The sequence below is a fragment of the Vanacampus margaritifer genome, chromosome 1 (genome assembly GCF_051991255.1).
Source record: "Vanacampus margaritifer isolate UIUO_Vmar chromosome 1, RoL_Vmar_1.0, whole genome shotgun sequence".
NCBI lineage: Eukaryota > Metazoa > Chordata > Actinopteri > Syngnathiformes > Syngnathidae > Vanacampus > Vanacampus margaritifer.
The window spans coordinates 65,720,621-65,740,964 of record NC_135432.1 but is presented as its reverse complement, the minus strand read 5'-3'; the positions used below and the strand labels follow the sequence as shown (position 1 = coordinate 65,740,964).

General features: G+C 38.9%; 2 protein-coding genes across 3 annotated transcripts in view; both read left to right on the top strand.

Moving 5' to 3' along the window:
- Positions 1-4,089: 4,089 nt before the first annotated feature.
- On the top strand, positions 4,090-18,355 carry cdan1 (codanin 1). Of its 2 annotated transcripts, none has more exons than XM_077562443.1 (27): positions 4,090-4,192; positions 5,453-6,063; positions 7,152-7,355; positions 7,444-7,637; positions 7,719-7,844; positions 7,929-8,007; positions 8,914-9,034; positions 9,118-9,227; positions 9,765-9,854; positions 9,948-10,023; positions 10,095-10,300; positions 11,537-11,687; positions 11,765-11,908; positions 12,087-12,253; positions 13,040-13,121; positions 13,187-13,276; positions 13,559-13,613; positions 13,697-13,946; positions 14,700-14,849; positions 14,932-14,995; positions 15,769-15,847; positions 15,923-16,110; positions 16,333-16,440; positions 16,530-16,593; positions 16,674-16,852; positions 17,724-17,831; positions 17,900-18,355. In XM_077562443.1, the coding sequence occupies exons 1-27, from the start codon at positions 4,115-4,117 to the stop codon at positions 18,002-18,004; spliced, it is 3,879 nt and encodes a 1,292-aa protein (XP_077418569.1). In that variant the 5' UTR covers positions 4,090-4,114; the 3' UTR covers positions 18,005-18,355. The 2 variants fall into 2 exon arrangements, with proteins under 2 accessions (XP_077418569.1, XP_077418563.1); XM_077562437.1 differs by having other exon boundaries at positions 5,450-6,063.
- Positions 18,356-19,471: 1,116 nt separating this feature from the next.
- The window catches only part of stard9 (StAR-related lipid transfer (START) domain containing 9), a 34,521-nt gene continuing 33,648 nt past the window's right edge, over positions 19,472-20,344 (top strand). The window contains exon 1 of the mRNA XM_077562426.1: positions 19,472-19,723. Coding sequence (XP_077418552.1) covers positions 19,677-19,723 — 47 coding nt within the window. The 5' untranslated portion in view covers positions 19,472-19,676. The remainder of the gene's footprint in view (positions 19,724-20,344) is intronic.

The following is a 20,344-nucleotide window of genomic DNA, read 5'->3' as shown; positions in this document are numbered from 1 at the left end:
AAGAAATTCAAATGTAACTTCAATCTCATCATACCCTCATACACCCTTAAAAATGAATGTCTTCCAACTTATGATTATTGTAATAATTGATTCATGTGTTGAGTTTTTTTTCAATGAATTGATGAATCAAGTTTTAAAAACATTTGTTTATTTACAGTATGTCCCTTTTGTATAAAATGATTACAATTCAGTTACTGGTTTGCTCCGTAAAAAATAGGCAACATTTTTTCATCGTTTTTCCCAAAATGAAAGCAGAGGTTTGTTTTATTTGGCAGATATTTTGATCGAAATAAAAAAAATATTTACTTTTGAAAGGCTGACATTTACAGGATTTAGACACATTTACATTCAACAAGGCCGTTTCATTTGACATGAATGGATTAATTGCACCTCTACTTACCGATGACTTTGGCGTTATCTTGAGGGTATCGTTTCACAAAGAGCAAAAAAAAAAAGATACATTTTCAGACCGACTAAGTGAAATGGAATAATTTCCCCGGGCGCGTTAATGGTTGGGAATCGCTGCTGTGTAAGTCAAAGGTTTATTTATGGCACTTTCACAACGCAGTATATAGTCACGTATTTATCACGAGTATTAATGCAATTGATTTGCATACTGAGACTGTTTCCATATAACGAGGCCGGCTTTTTTGACGAAGCCGTGCCGCGGTGTGTACAGTTGTATTCATGGAGATATTTATTTCTTGCCGAAATTTTTATTTCTGTAAGCAGCCCCCCCCCCCCCACACACACACACACAAATTTTTTTGTGCGTGTGCTTCAATGGCAAGAAATGGCTGAGGAGCTCCAATGAGTCGTGCGGAGTGCGTGAAAACACGCAAACCTTCCTGTGCCTACTGTCGTCCCTTTTACGCAGCCTGTCCAAGCCCGGATTTGTCCACCCTTTTTGCGGCTTGCAGCAATATTCCACCTCCCGGCGGTGGTAACCGAATCCCCTTTCACGCCGTTTGAAAGCTGGCATTGTTGCTGTACAAACTGGCAATGGGTTGACTCTTGACTTTTTTTTTCCCAGCTTCGGAGGCTCTCAGAAGCCGTTTTTAACCTACCGGCGTTATTCCGCCTTTGGAGGTAGCAACAGAAGCTCCTTTCGCACCATTCGCCAGGATGAGTTGGGAAATGGAACTCCCGGCTCTCACTTCTGCCACCGTTTTGTGTTGAACGCAAGTTTTCCCCGCGCAACGCTCATTTGACGCGTTAACGCCTGATGCCGGGTTCTGTGTGAAATCGAACACTTTTGCAGGGTTCTTGTGTGAAAGGGGCTTGTGTTGCGAAGAAGCATCGGCGATAAGTGAGTTCATTTTTTTCCAGATACTTTTGAGCAACTGTGTTGTATTTTAACACGGTTGAACAAGGCACATTTCCAGAATTCGAAGTACTCGAGGTGAGGGCGAAAATGGAACGCGTTTGTGCACGAGAGCAAAAGGTAACCACTTTTTTTTTTTTTTTAATTCCAACACTAAAGCTTCTTCTGCGCTTGTACGATAAACAGCTTCTTCTTCTCTACTGCATTTCCTTCCGCATGCTGAATCCACTACTAAGACAAAATGAGCTGCATCTTTTGACCTCACTGTGACCGATATGTTGAAAAGCTTCTCACGCAAACGTCATTATGGCGAGCACTTCTGCGACGTGGCGCTCTTCCCGGCAATTTAGTAGGATTTCTTACAACGGCTGACCAGTATTTCTGAGATGACTGACATACTTTATTTGATGGTTAGAGCATGTTGCCTGGCCTATATATATATATATATATATATATATATATAATAATATATATACTATATTTCATATACTATATTTCCACTGCACTGTACCTTAGTTTGGAATGTTTGGTTTTCCACTTGCACAGTAAACGGCGAAAGCAACTGCACATCATTTAGGAGGAGGCGTGAATTCAAGCAAATGGACCTGCTCAAAAGTCCATTGCACATTGCGGAAAAAACATAACTAAATAAAATTCGGTGGAATTTTTTTTTTTTTTTCACCGAATTTTATTTAGTTATGTTTTTTCCTTTTTTCTTTTCCGATATGCTTCGTGAAGATTTTTCCATGCAACTTAAAAAAAAAAAAAGTGACTTCTGGCGAGAACCCCGGCACAATTGATGAAAACTGTCGTGTTGTTTGATACGGCCCGCCGACCCATGTGGGTTTTTTTTAGGACATTGCTGATTATGATATTTCGCAAAACACAATTCCGAAGGTATAATAAAAAAATATATAAATATATAAATTTACTTATTTTTTGGTTCCATTACTCGCTTAAGACTCTCAACGATAAAGATGTGAATTACAGAAACATTATTGGACTGTTTTATGATACTTTTGCTTAATTTATAGCAGAAAGAAAAATATATTTTTGCCTTTTTATTTTTAGGGAGGTGATTATTTGAATGTGTTATGTTCAAATGTGTTACTGTGTAAAAAATAACCGGAAAAAAAAAATCGGCCGATTTTTGCCAATAGTAGCTAATATCAACCGATAAAATCGTCCGGCGGATCTAATCGGTTAATGAATCGGTCCGTCCTAATTAAGGCACAGCGGGACGGATGCCATTTGACAAAATATGTGCAAGCCCACAATGTCCGCACTGAGCTAAGGCTAAGCTAATGACAAATCTGATCAACCACTTCATTGGAACCTTAGCAGTGGGAAAGCGGCAAAAGTGAGTAGAGCCGAGTAGGTACCGTGCAGTGGAGAATATTTTTCTGCACTGACTTTGAATGATTGTGATTCTTGTTTCTTTTTTATTTTTATCCACACCTGAAGAACTTGTGTTTTCCCACCTCCACTTTATTCAAATAGGCGGATCACGTTGCCAAATATTTTGATACAACACATGCTTTGAATGGTCACAGGAGCGAGTAGAAGTGCTTGTAGATGTCCCGATAGGCCCGCTTTTTCGCCGTTGGGTCGGCTAGTTTGGCGTTTGGTTCGCCGCCTTAATGCCTTTTCTCCGGCCTCTTTGAAACGCAAATAGATCCCTTTTCGCACTGTAAAATAATCTCAATACATTTTTAGACACGCTTCAGTGGAAGTGAGATGGAAACAACAACGGAATGGCTACTTTGAAAAGATAATCCTGTTTTTTTTGTTTTGTTATTAACGTACACAAGTGGCGTGCAGTCGTAGCGTTAGCGCATTTTGTTTGTCGGATTAGAAAGGGGTTGTTGTACGGTACTTTTACAGAATACTTGACATGTTTTATTTATTTATGGTGACATTTTTATGACCATCCGTTATTTGAACTGATATTTATTTATTTTTAATCCATAACTTTATTATTGATTGTGTATGTGTGAGTTTGAATCTGTAAAATTCTCCATGGGAAAGAATGTATCAAGTGTTTGTTTTTCTGCATTGTATATAATTGTAATTATTTATGTTGATGATATCATTTGTATCATATCAAAGCCTTGTACAGTGATTTCCCCCCCCACACACTTTTTTTTATTTTGTTTTTTTTTAATTTTGAAATTATTTTGTATTTTATTTTTATAAACTGGTTATAAATAAAATACTCATTCCGCATGCATAATCAAACAGTTGCGGTGTTGTGTTTTCCTAATCCTTTATTTTTCATACAACAAAATAATACAATTTCGTAAGGCGTGTTCCAATCAGGGTTTTATGCTGCAGGTGGAAGATATTTTAATTGACCAAATAGTAATTTATGTACAATAATATTTTTTTTCCAATGCCAATCATTGTTAAAATGTAATGCAGCAATGCATAAAACAAATAATCTGTTATTGGAATGTATCAATAAATACATAATTCAATTTAATAACTAAATAATTGCTACTTTTACTACATCATATTCAAATAACAAGTCTGTTTTCAGACCTTTTTTTTTTTTTTTTTACAAAGCCTATCAAATTCAAACTTCTATTTAAATCTCAAAGAGGTTAAAATCTTATATAGCTTCCACTTAAATTTATTTAGACCATTAAAGATGAAAATAAAATATGAATAACAAATCAAAACGAAAGACGTCGTAGACGGTGCTGACGTCACTTTCTTTTTTGCGCATGCGTGCTCGCCGACCCCGCCCCCTTCCTGGCAGGTCATCCGCCGCGCAAGTGCCTCCTCAGAATGGCGGCTCTTTTGGAATCGCTACTGGCAAGGAAAGTAGACCTTAGTAAGGTCTCGGACTGGCTGAAGAATATCCAGGTGGGTCGGAAATACCCTCGAACCCCTTCGGTGACACGCTCGGCTCGGGTTCGGCGGCGTACCATTTGTCCAAGGGGTGTGACATGAGCACATTGCGGATTGTAAACAAAACTTTTAGCTCGGCAGCTAAGCCAGGTAGCGTGAACTCGTCCCAATAGGAACGAGTAGCGGCCGAAAAATGCGTATAAATGGACTAAATTCGCTTTGTTTTGGTTATAATCTGTAAGGGTGATGCGGCTAAATAGAAATTACCCGAAGGGTAGACAGCTTCTTTAACATTGCTATTTTATAATAAAATAGTTATTATTCGCTGAAATGATTGTGTACTGCTGGAATGAAATGATTTGAACTCTTATTCTTCAATAAACCAGCGCCCCATAGAAGACAGTACATTTTTCCAATATGTTTTAAAGAAGAAAAATAGCATTCTTGGGTTTTGTATTCTTAAAAAAAAAAAAAACATATTGCAATGACATAATTAAATTGGCGCAGTGGTTATTTTGCCGTGACCGGCAACTCGCCACTTAGCGTTATTTTGCCGTGAATCGGGCAACTGGCAGGTAAACGAGCTCATCTCTACCTGTTGAGTAGAAGCTCCTGTGGCTAAAGCCAAACTGTTTCAGGGTTTTTACTTTCTGGACCTGGATTCCCCAACCCTGCTTGTGCGATAACTAGAATATTTTCTATACAAATATTTATATGTAAAAATTAGCATTTTAGCTCAATAGCTTCCAGGTCATGTGACCAATCTACTCAAAATCAGTGTGGGATCAGAGTACCGTGTCCACCGCATGAGATACGCCTCTTGTTTTTCCATTTTACATTTCTCAATCATTTCTATGAATTTATATGCATAAATTGCATTTTAGCGTAATAGCTTCCAGGTCATGTGATTTTTACTCAAAACCAGTGTGGTTTTGCTTTTTTCTTTGGATTCAACCGTAACTTCTGCAATAGGGGCACACTAAAATGTTCTTTTTTTTCCCCCGAACGTGTCGAGAATATCCAACTTCAAACTAAATTCACTTTCGTCACTCACCCCGAAAGTTCTGCTTTTCTTCGCGTCATGGATTCGAATACCGCTTTATTACATTTTACTATATTCACAATTTCTTGCAGCCACTCGGGAGTTGTAAACGACCATTTTGTTTCACGTTTTTATTGACGAACTTGAACAGTTATGCAGTTGACATTTTGTACTCCTTTTGTACTAGTTTTTCCATTTGCCTGTAAGTGTGTATGTTTTTTCCTTGTTAGCAGGAAAGCGACAGTTTGACCTTCAGCGATCCAGAATCGACGGTGCACAAGCATGAATTCATCCCGTTCCTGCTCAACTTCTTGCGGGATCAGAGCAGCCAGGCCCTTACCCATGGCCCCTCCACGCCCGCCAAGACCCCCAGCCGACCCAGGCCCGCCGCTTCGTCGCAGGGCTTCGCCGAGAGGAGGGCCTGCAGATCGGCGGGCGGCGGCTCCCGCGGCTCCAGCCGGATGCAGCTGTTCTCGCCGACGCCGTCCGCAGGATCTGACTCGGGCCTGAGTTACGTGAGCAGCCCCTCCTTTTCCACCGCATGGAGCCCGGCGTCCAGGCCCTCGGGTTCGGAGCGGAGGCCGAGCCAGAGGATCCGTCTCGGGGACTACGTGCTGTCTTCCCCGGAGCTCCAGAAAGGTCGCAGGAGGAGTGGGAATGGGGCGGGGAGGCACGCGGGAGGAGGGAGAGCGGCGCATCACGCTGACGACAGCGCGCGGAGAACCGGAAGAGGCGGAGCCTTCGGCGGGACTAACGAGCAGGTTTCTCCTCCGTCAACGGGTCATCTTAATTTCAACAACTTGGAGGATTTCCCACCCGTCGGCTCGTCACCCGTTACCCCCACGTGAGTTGTGTTGTCTACCATTTTTAAAAATGGACTTAAAACCTTTCTTTTTAAAAAACATTTTAATTTATAAACTTGTTTTGTCTGTCTCTTATTTAGGTTTTCTTCTTTTAACATTTTTATTATTGTAGCACTTAGAGATCTCTGGTAGATGTAAAGTGCGTTACAAAAAAAAAAATATATATTATTAATATTGTTATTATTACCAGTTTGAACCATTTACTTAGGTGGGTGTGACAATCAGTGGTACTTTAACTTAACTTTAGCTTTATTTTGCAAAATGAAAGAAGCAAGTTCATGCTAACTTTTATTTTTATCTAATTTTCTGAAAAATCATTTAGTGTAGATTTTAACTCATTTGCTCCCCAAAACGTATAAATACATTCTATTTTAAACGTTATAAGTGTCCCAAAGACGTATTTATATGTTTAATATATATATATGTATATATTTTTTTTAATGCTAGACAGAAGGCTTTGATGCAGCCTCTCAACTGCAGAGAACGGTTGAAGAAATGGTAGTTATTACAAAAACGGCCAGCAGGTGGCAGCAGAGCAAAGGAGATCAACCAGGGCCATATTGAAAAAAAGCTAATTTACCTACAGTTCTAAACAGATTTGTGAATAATGATCAAACTTAGCTATCTTTTAATGCTATCTGCTGCAAAACGGAAACAGATAGAAATATATATTTTTCCTGATGAAAGAACAGACTCTAATCTTTCTTTTGGTAGGTTCCATGTTTTTATAGGAATAGAACACAATGGGCCTTGCAAAATCAGTCAAAATCCAGTAAAACAGCCAGGAGCGAAGGAAATTACTTCAGTGAAATTGGCTGGGAGTGAAAATTAATGGATATTTTTTACATTATTTTAAAAATTCTCAAAAATGTTAAATTTGCTGAAAGCGTATTCAAATTTTACTTTTGTCAAAATAGCCAAAAGAACAGGAAATAGTCCACTAGTTAACATACTGTTTATTGCCCGTTTGAAGGCAGCCCTGTCTCTTTCAAGCCGGGGGCAATTTACCCTGCTCCAAATATGCGGAGCCAATCACAAGTCAAGTTTGTTTCTTTCATTTGTCCTACAGGGGCAGCAAACCATCCAGAAGAATAAATCCGACGCCGGTAAGCGCGGAACGATCGCACTCCAAGCCCAAGATGTGCTTCACCTCCACGCCCTTCGCCAAAGCTCCCAGCCCGCCGCCACCGGGGACGGAGAGGCCCGACAGGTCGGTGACAGCCATCAGCCCCCACAGCCTGATGGAAGAGAGGGAACTGCTCAAGAGGGAAAAGTAAGAACAGCCTCCAATTTCCAACCACAGCCTCCTCCGACGTTTTAGCGACAATCATGCGTCCCCGCGCGTTTCCTCCTGTCTCCAGGTCTAAACGAGCCCAGCAGACCTGCTCTCCTCCGCTAGCCTCGGAGGAGCCGTGCACACCGACCAAGTCAGGGGTCCGAGTGGTCACAACCAAGGTGACGCCCGACCCGCAGACGCCCTGTCCCGAACCATCCAAAGTCACTTTGGCCTCCGACCTGGACGTGCTGGCGGAGCTGTACTGCGCCTGCATATCCGGTGCGTCAACCTGAACGGAGTGCCAGAAAAGCAACAAAAGAGAGCAAAGCAATATTTTTTGTGGGGGGAATGTTTTTCCAGAAAACCTGGTGCCAAACGTTTTTCTGGAGCTCTTCTTCGTAATGCAGCTTCTCACGTCTCAATCTCCTCACACTCCTGACAAAAATGATGACGATGAGGAAGAGAGTGTGCGTACGCTCAACTCAGGTATTATATTGTAATAGACGACACTCCTTTTTTTTTTTTTAATTGAACATTTCAACTTTTGTTCTATTTGATGCATTTTTATAGACGTGCTGAAGAGACCCTACCTGAGGACGGTGCACAACTGTGTGTACTTTGCAGTGAAGGTGCTGGAGAATCAATATCAGTGAGTATTCGTCTCCATACATGACGTAGCCTATTAGCCTACTAGCTTGCTTCAAGCTGTTTAGTGCCACTCCCATTTGAAGTTTTGCATGTTTAGCATTTAACCTAAATTTGCCTTACTGCAGTCCACTATCTTGATGCTAACACATGATGGGGAAAGCCTTTGGCAGGCTAACAAACGTAGCATGGACATTGCAGTAGTTATATTGACATTTGAACACCAAAGAGAAGAAGCAACACATGCAGAACGACAACATAACAATACTCTCAAGTAGTGCTGTCACTATCGAATATTTTTAGAATCAATTAATCTATTGATAACTCAATCGATTAATTGACTAATCGGATTAATTAAAATTTTGCATTGACGTGTATTACAAAAGCATTCCCCCCCCGATTATTATTTATTAACCAGTGATTGGTGTTTATTTCATACTTCGTATTTGTATAGTTGTTGAAAAAAGGTGGGTTTGATGTTATATGATGTTACTGGTTCGGTTATTGTTTTCCAAAGTAAAAACAGATGTTATCTTGTGATCTTGTGATCTTATTTTGATTAAACACAGAAGATAATCAGTCTTCTTCCATGAAGGACTACAGAAATCAGTGAACAATTACTGTTGATATTCTGAAATGAGAGGATTTGGACAATTTTAAATGAAAAAAAAATGGCTCCAAATGTTACTCAATTATTAATATAGTCGTTGATTAATTTGATAATCGATTACTTGATGATTCATCGATTAATTTTGACAGCTCCTTTCAAGCATATATTCTTGATGCTCTGCAAAAAAACAACTGACCAATATTGATTTATTATAATATTTTTTAGACTGATGCTGAAAAATTCCGATAACCGATTGAACACGTAAGCACTTTTTACTTGACGTTCTTGCTTGTTTTGTAGGTTGTTGGCTCATCTGGACAAGTGCACGTTGCGTCTCCTGGCCGAGAACGAGAGAGTGGCGTCGTTCTCGCCGCCCCTCAGTGATCGTTTGGGTCTGGCCCAGGACAGAAGTACGGCCCAGGTAGCATAATGAGATTCATACGTAAACTACGCCATCAATTGAAATGACAAGAGATTAATTTTGTAAGCTTTGATGTCTTGTAGCTCTCACCCTCCGCTTCCACATTCATCCACTCGGTGCCCTTCCAGCCCGACACAGACAATCGCTCCAACTTCAGCAGCGACAAGGCCTTCCACACCTTTAAAAAGCAAAGGTAATGCTAGATTTTAGATGAACTTGCTAAATTACTTACATTTTTTTGTTGTTGTTGGAAATAACAGGATTTCATGGGAATTTACTTGACCAAAAATCATAACTTGCTAGATACCGTGGTTTTAAAGGTCATAATTTGGTTTATATTGGGCACAGTAAAGGAACAAAATGTCATGTCTTTTGTATAAGCATGTGCGCGTCAGCAGGCTAATTTTTTTTTATCTATTTTTTTTTCTGTGAAAAGAAAAAAATGATATGCCGTGTTCCCTCATTTATGGCTGGGGTTACATTCCCAAAAATACCCGGAATTAGTGAAATCCGTGAAGTAGTCAGCTTTATTTTTTTACATTTATTATGACTATTTTAAGGCTGTAAAACCCCTCAACACTATTTATTGAATCAATTCATCACCTATCCCTAGTACAACCTTAATTTACGGAAAATAAGGGAATTTCTTTGCAGCCCCGATCGTACATGACTGCAATGCATCCGAATAGTCATCTTCTAAATGGACTGATTGATTTTCTTTTCATCTCAGAGACATTTTTTACGAGGTGCTTCGAGAATGGGAGGACTTCCACAAGAACCCCGGCTGGATATTTGACGTTGCTTTCGGGAGTCGGATCAGGCAGGTCAAAGTCTTTCATTGCTACTTTGTTTTGTGCGGTTTTTAACTAATCTTACTCTCTCTTTCTTTTTGTTTTGCTTGGTGGCGTCTCAGAGGAATGATGAGTCAGCTGACCGCCGCCGGAAACCACTCGCACTTTGCTCGTCTTTTCCTGAAGCAGCTCGTTCAAGTACGTCCAAGCGTCCCACTGTGATGACCTTTGATACGAATCCCACTGCAAAGTTCAACTCCCGTGTTCAGATGTGCAAAGGGCCTCGCGTTAACTGCTCAACCGGCGACGCCCCCGACGCCGACCTGCTCGGCATGCTGGGAGCCGACGGCCTGGGCCGCCTGAAGCGGCTGGAGGAGCGTCTGATCCAGCCTCATGGCGTCGGCGGCCCGTGCCCGCCGCCGTCCTTTCCCGGACACCAGGAGTTCTTCCGGGACTTTTTGCAAGCGGCCAGTTGGTAAGACAGCAGTAAGATGAGTTATTGACACGATCAATTCATGCTAATTATTATTAATACTAGTGGTGCAACTGATCACAAAAGTCACAGATCGGATCATGGATTTGAGTCGGATCAGCAAAAAAAAAAATAAAAAAAATAGTACTTTGCTTTCATTTATTTTGTAAAGTGCTTTTTCCATTAAAAAAAAAACAATTAAAAATGTCAAATATAGCCATGTGTGATTTAGTGTCTTCATTTATTTTGTAAAACGCCTTTTCCCATAAAAAAAAAATCTATTCAAAATGTCAAATATAGCCGTTTAGGGTTTAGGAACACAACTTGTAAGTGCAATATGAGGCAGAAACATTCTTATTTTTACATGTTTCATGTGTAAAATAACATTGTTGTTGTTTTCCTATAATCTAAACAACTATGATTGACATTTTGAGTTGAATGTTTTTCTTTTTTTATTGGGCAAAAGTGTTTTATAAAATAAATGAAGACAAAGTTTTATTTATATATATATATATATATATATATATATATATATATTTTTTTTTTTTTAATAATGAAAATACCTCAACATTCCCTTCCTTTAAACATGGAGAGCGGATTACAAAGTCGCCGTGTCCAGAATATTGAAAAATGATTCAAGTAAGCCATCAGATACCAACTGTCAAACTTACCAGCCGGCAGCCAGACACTCGTTGGTCATGCTAACAAGTAGCCGCTAGCCACTTACGTCGGAGACTTCTGCCATATCATACAATGACGGCGTAATTAATTAGCGGTTTCTTCCTAAATTAGCGATTTGAACAGGAGTTCGGGATAGGGTTGTGTTGATGTTGATCGCAACTACAATTTCAGTCAACTTCGATAAAGGAAAGTCAAGCAAGTAAAAGTGTACTAAGGCTGTTTGCATTGCCATCAATATATTACTGCATTTGGTCAACTTTATTTTGAAGTTCGGCTTTCAGCCTCCGTGACATGTCAGAATGGTATCGACTTTCCCCACCAACCAATCCATGGATCGGGTGTGATCCGAACCGTGGGGCCAGATCCGAACCGACCACAGATCAATGACGATCCGTTGCACCACTAATTAATACTAATTTACAGTGCGTAATATGTAAACACATTTTCTTCTTCACTTCTGAAAATTAATCTCGTTAAAAGTGCCAAATGTATTATTGTGTAAATCTCCTGATTTGGTAATAAATCTTTATAACCGCACTTTTATTGACTTAATACCAGCTGCCAGCTGAACCAGCACCTGCAGGATAGCTTGTGTCAGCAGCTCCTTCAGCTGGACGAAGTCTCCGTCCTGACTCCTCCTCCGACCGCCGTCGGAGAACGAGGGGCCGAGGGCGAAGAGGCGGGCGGCGACGGGGACATGGAGCAGCAGGTACACGTCCGCCCGACGGCCGCCAATGAAAAGCACACTTTGTGGGTGCTGACCGAGCACCGCAAACCTCCCGTCAGGACGAGAAACAGCGCTTCACCTCCGTGCTCCTCCTCGCTCGTCTCTTGGCCAAGTTCTTGGGCTTCATCTCCTTCCTGCCGTACCAGACCCGAGAGAAACCGTCAAGGGAGATCCAGGAGGCGGCGGTCGCCCTGCGGAGCAAGGTAAAAGCCGTCGCTTTATCTTTTGCTCACAAATGGATGCACCGTGAACTTCTTTGTATTATAATGACATTTGTACATACAGGTAAGAAGCTTTATTCTTTAAAGAAGTTAATTGAAGAAATGTGTAGCTATTGTACTTTTGTCCCACCCTGTGTCTACACATCTCTGGTACCTGAAGAGCGTCCCCGTGCTGGACGTGTGCGGCGTCCTGAGGAACAGCGTGAGGCACGGGCGCACCATCTTGACCGTGCCGTGGCTGGTGGAGTTCCTCTCCATGCTGGATTTCACCGGGCCGCTGCTGCTCAGCTACAGGGTGGTTCTGGGCACGCTGTGTCTCCTCTACAGGTATTTGTGGTATTCCACAGGGCACTTCATCAGGAACACTATAAGAATGCAAGTGTTTGACTATTGTTTTTTGTTTTGTTTTTTTGTAACACACTGAGAGCTGAGACTGACTCACATTTTTGTGTTTTTAGCTAATACTTGATATTATTTCCTAATATTTAGTATTTATATATATATATATATATATATATATATATAAGAAAATAAAATTCAATATAAAAAAACAAAACAAAAATGACAAAAACACACATATATATATATATATATATATATATATATATATATATATATATATATATATATACGTATATATACGTATATATATATATATACGTATATATACGTATATATATATATATACGTATATATACGTATATATATATATATACGTATATATATACGTATATATATATATATACGTATATATATATATATATATATATATATATATATATATATATATATATATATATATATATATATATATGTATATATATATATAAAAGAAAATAGCATAGAATAAAATATCTAGATATCTACGGTATAGATATCTTGATATTTTATTATATGCTCTTTTATTATTCTATTTTATTATTATTTTTGCAAACATTTTTGCATATATGCAGATATTTTTCTGTATTTTGTCATAATGTATTTTCTACAATTTTTCTTTTCAGCTTTTCCATCTAGTATTTTAGTTTCCCCTCTTTAATAGGATTGCCTTTAAAAAAAAAAACTGATATATTTTCAAAAAAAATTCTCTCCAATTTTTGTATGCACTTGAAGGAAAATTGTGCCGGGCAGATGCAGCGAGACGTTTTACCTGAACAAGCTGCTGATTGTGTCCGTCCTGGGATGGCTCTTCCAGGTATGCAGCTCCCTCCACCCTTTTCAGCATGTAACACACGCTTAACGTACCGTCGTATTTGCCAGATCCCGGCGATCCCAGAGGAAGTGTTCTTCACCAGTGACTTCACTAAGGTGGCCGAGCTGGAGGAGATCAACGGCAATGCTGTCGGTCTCGTAAGTAGGCCGTTCGTGAAGCTCTGCAGACATTTCACATCGTGGGGTTACATCCTTGGAAGCCGTTTTAATGCGGGGAATTTGTCGCATACCAAAAAATGAACTCCATCTTAGTTTGTCTACAAGTCGCTGCTGCCAGCTTAAAAGTGTCACCTACTCATTGTGTGATAATGATTACATTTAAGAGGTAGTTTTCTTTTACATGACATCTCCAGTTCACCTGGCTGCAACGTTAGTGAGCATAAGCAGTCAAGAAAATGTGTGTGCGTTATCTCTACACAGGACTGCATCCCCCTGGTGGACCAGCAGCTCCTCTACACATGCTGTCCCTTTCTCGGTTAGTGCTGTTGGAGTTTGTCCTCCCCCACGATCACATGGTTTATGTACTGTAAACGAACTTGGCTTTTTGCTCTCCGCCAGGTGAGTTCCGCAAGCTCCTCGCCGCCTTCGTGTCGGGAAGCAGCGCCAAGGGCGGCGGCATCGTGCGCAAAATCACGCCGACGTCGGCCGAGCCTCAAGATGCGGCGGGCGTCGCTGGCGGCAAGCAGTCGCAGCAGAAACTGCAGGCAGACCTGGAGCAGGCTTTCTTCCACAACCAACCGCCGTCTCTGCGCCGCACGGTGGAGTTTGTGGCCGAGCGGGTCGGCTCCAACGCTGTCAAGCACATGAAGTTGGTATCGGAGTGTTTGAATGACAGCGAACCCTTGCTATTCTCTACAAACTTTTTTGCTCACTGGCCAAAATTTCTTTTTAAAGCGGATATTTGGACGACCTCGTTTTATAGAGCTAGTAAAAATAAAAATAAAAATAAAAAGTATGTAATACATGTAAAATATCTTATTTTGATAATTAAAAAGATACATTTTTATCTCATCTTACTATTTACTTCATTAATTAACCAATTAATAAAATAAATTTTTTAAATGGTAAAAAAAAAACTTTTTTGCTCACTGGCCAAAATTTCTTTTTAAAGCGGATATTTGGACGACCTCGTTTTATAGAGCTAGTAAAAATAAAAATAAAAAGTATGTAATACATGTAAAATATCTTATTTTGATAATTAAAAAGATACATTTTTATCTCATCTTACTATTTACTTCATTAATTAACCAATTAATAAAATTAATTTTTTAAATATACATAAAATACTTTTTTTAAATTTTATTTACAATGTATCCATGAACCCATTTTTTTAATGAGAAATAAAAAGTACATTAAAAAAAAATGTAATTAACCAATTTTAGGAAAACTGCTCAATTAATGTAACAAATAGGACTCTTTGTCATGTAAATGCTCATAATGGACTGATAAATGTGAATTGCATACGTTCTACGGGAAAAAAATGTGAAATGGCCAGGCGAGGGTTTGCTGTACTTTTTCCATGAGTTGGTGTTATGTTATAGATAAGGTTGGTTGTTCACAGGGCGACATTAGTGAGCGAGTTGGTGGAAAGAGGGGACAAAATGCTCAGAGACGGGCTGGAGTCACCCAAAGCCAACCCGTCCAAACTGAACGAGTACATCTGTGCTCAACTGTGTGAGGCAGGACTGGACGCTCTGAGCAGAGCTACCAGGTACCACAATTAAAAAAATAAAAAATCTCCTTTACATCATGTCAGTTTCTTTCAATTGATTTCCGCCTTCCATAATTTGCAGATTTTGCTGTGAAAAGAGTCCAGAAGCCATTCGCATTTTGCTCCCTGATGAGACCTCACCTGCTGTAAGTCCCATTTATTTATTTATTTATTACATTTATTTTTTTCTGGAGAGCTCAGTATTGTTCATTCGGTAATTTTACCGATTTGACATGTCATCATCATTGCTCTCCTTTTTTTAAAATTTTTATTTTATTTTATTTTTTTATGTATTTTTTTTATATTTTTTATTTTATTTTTATTTTATTTTTTGTATGTGTGTGATTACGTGTATGTGCATGCGAGTGAGTGTGTATTCATTAGTTCACCTAAAACCTATGGAAAAAAAAAAATCCCATGTCATCATCATTGCTCTCCTTTTTTTGAAATTTTTTATTTTATTTTATTTTTTTATGTATTTTTTTAATTTATTTTTATTTTTATTTTTTTATTTTTTTTGTATGTGTGTGATTACGTGTATGTGCGTGCGAGTGAGTGTGTATTCATTAGTTCACCTAAAACCTATTGAAAAAAAAAAAATCCCATACCGTTCACCGTGTAAGTCCCATTTAAGTGTTGGTGTTCAATGACAAACAGTATTTCCTCCTCATTAACATTGTAGCATAAAAGTAATTTGTTTACAAAAAGAAAAGAAAAGAAAGTCCCCAAATATGCAGTATAATAAATTAGTGCATCTTGTGAATTGAAAACAAATCCACACCCGCGATTATAATTGAAGTTTATTTATTCAAACACATGATTGTTAGTTAAAATGACATCATAAAAAGCCCTGGCTTACTTTATTTTCGCATTGAGTTGCTTGATTGTAAATTTTTTTTTTTTTTAACTGTGTCTTAAGGTGCTGGCCACATCTGAAAGCGTCACCATACACCTGGCCACAGAGAAAGCTTGCGGTTGGCTCTCAGCCAACATAACAGGTACGCTTAAAGCCACGCGTGCGAAATCCGCCCGTCCAACGGCAAACATTCAAATGTCTCACTTCTACCGCTCAGCGCTCATCCGGCGAGAATGGAAGAGCAGGTACGAGCGCGTCACCAAGACTTTGACTGCTGACTCTGCGGACGAGCTGGGCCCGCCAATTACGCCCAAGAGGAAGCAAGGGGGCGCCAGAGTGACGTCTTGCCCTCCCTGCTGCACCCACAGTGCCTCGTTGCCTTCTGACGTCCTTATTGCCATCAAGGTATGACATGAACACAGTTGGAAGTTAACGTGTAACCCGATGAATGCGTTTTTAGAGGTATGAGCAGCCATTTGGCCTTTTTTTTTTTTTTTTTTTTGAGGTGCAGTTTTTCTTTTTGTGAGTTGTGAGCGTGGTCACATTGAATTGAACTCTTTAGTCAAGGCATCGCTGTAAAGGTACTTTCATGACTAAACGCTGGCAATTTAACCACATCATTCAAAGGACATGCTGAGCGTGGCTGTGGGTCCCAGGATGGACGAGGAGCTGCCGAGCGGCTCTCGGCTCCAAACGCTCTTCCAAAGAGTGCGAGACACGCTCGTCTGCAAAAAGGTTCGAATGCACGCATCCAACCACGCTCATTGTATTGTTCGTTGTCACGTTTAATCCAACGCCTTTTTTAACAATCCCTTTGTGTTTAGTTCTTAACAGCCGTGTCGGAGCAAATGCTGCTTAATGCTACTGTCCTGCTGGCCTGCAAGCTGGGTGAGCCCGACAAAAGATGCCTTTTATAAAAATCATGGCATGAAAGGCCTCCGCTCAGTCCAAATCTTCTGTGAGTCCAGTCTCTGCGGAGCTGCCTCTGGCTCCTCCGTCATGCGGCGAGGAGTCCGAGGCTTCTGTCAGAACGCTGCTGGAGCAGCTGAGTGAGCTTTGGGAGCGAGACAACTGTTGCTGTGCGCCGCTCCACCTGCTCTTCAGCCCGCTAACCGTCACCGCCGTGCTCAAGGCTGGCGACAACGAGGTACGGTCACAGCGTGCGTTGATCCATTTTCCTTGTATAGTGTTTATCGGGGGTCGCAGGTGAGCTAGATTCGATCCCAGCTGATGTCGGGCGAGAGCCTTGGTTTATCCTGGACTAAAAATGAGCAGTCACGCACTCATAGGATTATTTAAAAAAAAACAACAACACAATTTTAGTTTTTAAGTATATGTACTCATGAAAGCACAATAATCATAACCAAGTTATTTTTTTTGAATGATAATGAAAAGGATAAAAACTAAAATTGAAATATAAAGAGCATGCAAAAAAAATAAATTAAAAAAAGAATACATGATTATGAAAGTAGTAGGTTTAAAATTGTCTAAAAGCACAATACTTGTTTACATTTTAAAAAAAATATTAAAAATAAAACTTATGAATTAAAAACAAATAAACCTATGAATAAATAAAAATGTGCATGATTACATAGTTATTTTAAGCAACTATACATAAAACCACAATATAAATATTTTTTCAATTTATGACTGGAGTATTTTAGCAATTATTAATTAATTAATTATTAAATTTGAATAACTTTAGCCAATCAATAAAGTTTTATAAATACATGTTTATATATGCAATGTACATAAAATAACTATTTTGTATTTTTTTTTCATGCTTTGAATGAGAAAATGTGGATTTTTTTTTTAAATGTTCCTTAGATATTTGTAAAAAAATATATTTTTCATCCAAAATCTTCATCTTTGACATCTCCCCATCCTTATCTACTTTTTGTGTACCTTCTCTCTGTTTAGTGTTGTGAGTATTAAAAAAAAAAAAAAAAAAAACTATACAAATCAGATTTTTTTTCTTTTTTTAAACAGTTATTATTATTATTGTAATTGTTTTTTAGTGGAACAACTACTTGTATGTGGTGAGGAGGCTGGTAGACAGAGGCCTGTTGTCCGAAGAGGAGCTTGTATCCCACTGGACCAAACTGGCAAAGCAGACGGTGCCAGCGGTGAGTTTTTACCGCCATTTTCCAAATCTGTCCATCTTCATGCTTTAAAAACAATTTTTACACTTCAGGAGCTGATGGAGAAATTGGGTCAGGACAGAGCCACTTCCTCCTCACTTACCAATAAAATGGACCTGCTGCAGCTGTCTAAACGGACTCTAGAGGGTGCTACATGACAAAAAGAACAAACAAACAAAGGCAGGAAAAATCCTGCAACAACTTGTAAGCTCCCCTCTTGTTCTGGACATCTTGTAAAACAGAAAATGATATATAATATAAAAAATTATTTTATCAATGTAGCACTTTGGCATGCGAGTCCTTACATGAATGTGACGCTGCATTTGTTCACTGTCACCCCTTTTTTATGCTGCTTTTTTTTTTTTTAATGGACAACAATATTTTTGGTCACCAAACTGACCAAATATTGATAAGGATGATAATAATAAAGAAGAACTCTGGTTAATGTTTATATCACATCTTCCTCAATGTGTTTTTGTATGAAAGATAAAATTAAACAAATAAGCAAATATGTAGATATCTGACTACTATTTCTGAAAATGTGTCTGTGCAACTTCCGCCCCACTATTACTTCGCTGTGAGGTTGAGGCTGCTTAACATAATCACCCCCACGTCAAGGTTTTTCTTTTCTATTACATTTTCGAGGCAAAGCCACAAGTGAAAGAACCACGATGAAGTAGTATCTCAGGCACTGTGTCAAAGTGAAAAGGTAAGCAGAGCTGCAGTGCGAGCACACATTAGTGTTAGCTAATAGCGTTTGATGGGGTACACCCTGGACTGGTTGCCAGGAAATTATAGGACGTGTTTAAGACAACACACATTCACAAATCACAGGTATGGACAATTTAGAATGCTAATTCCACTCAAGGCCAGAGCCAAGATTTGATTCCAGAATTTCTTGACTGTGAGGCAGAAGTGCTAAACACTAGGTGCCTGTTCTGCCCATAGATATGTAAAATTGAAATAATGATTAAAATAATCGAAATTCTAAATTATACATATTTTATGTACAATTAAAAAAATGTATAAAAACTACAAAGGTTCAAACCAAATAATAAAATTTACCTATGCATTTTATTTTTGGTATGCTTTATCTTACTATTTTAATTACGCTATTGGTATATAAACCATATTTAAAAATTGTATGCAAATGTATAAAGATCTGTAGAATAAAGCATACCTGCTAATTTTATACAATGCACACATCCTAAAAAAACTAATTGTATATAATAAATATCTAAAATGTTAATTTAAAAGACATTTTGCAATTAATAAAATGTGAAATTACCAATGTGAATAATAATACACATTTTCCAAACCAATTTTATTAAAATTTTAACAGTACTGCATTAAAAATACAATTACATTTGAAAAAAAATTAAGTTTTACATTATTGCATATTTTTTGTGCAACGTTGTTGTGTACCTAATGAATTGTCCGTCAGTGAACTTTTTATTTATTTATTTATTTTTTACAGTGTTGGGCTTGTGCCGGGCAACAAAAAAAAAAAAGTGAACATTTCCTACAGTGTTGATTTTTTGGCTCAGGTCACGGTCCCGCCCACCCGTGACTTTTGTATCCCAGCAGGAAGTTCGGCAGCTCGGCAGCTGGGCTTCACTGTTTGAAAGCGTCGGTCTGTTGGTCCGTACGACGAGGACTTCACGCCGGCGGAGATGGCTTGAAGACGGGCCGGACGACAGGGCTCTCGCGCGCATACACCAACCGCTGCTTTTTTTTTGTGGGAGGAAAAACATGTCCGGAGTCCTGCTATGCAGCTGCCGGGTGCTTTTGTGAGCTGTTTGCGCCGAGGAGTGACACACTGCTGTCAGCATGGCCAACGTCAAAGTGGCGGTTCGAGTCCGACCGCTCAACGCGAGGTAAAGTCGGATAACTACCTTAAGTCAACTGCTTAGGGCGGGCGATTGTTACAAAAGTGTATTTTATTGTGGAAATGTACTCAGTGATACTTAGTTAGGGAATTTCCGTGTCATACGGTGTCAGTTAGCGCCAAACTGGACTTTCCAATACAATATGTTTTGTTTATCGTGAAGTGGGAATGATTTATGCTAATTCATGCTAACTGTTGTCATTACAGTTGTGTTTATAAAAAGATACTTATTTTTTTTGTTATATGAAAAATATATATTGTGATACCTCCTAATATTCAACAAATTCATTTCTTATTTGGACTTAACTGGTTTGAAATGTTCTAAAATAATGTGCTATCTTATCGTATTTGCAAATCAAAAGTAGCGTAGTATTATTTTGATTTTAAATATTTAGTAAAAAATGTTTTCAATAAAAAAAAGTTATCTTGTAAGTTAACATTTTTGTTATATCATATTTCATCTCAGTGTAAATTACAATGGTTTAAAATCTTAATTCTTAATTATTAAAATTGTGTCGTTTTGTGTGATTAACCTTTTTTTAAATTCTACCTGAGCGGTCCAAATAATGGATGGATCTTTATATTCCAGTCTAGTCAAGTCAACAAATAT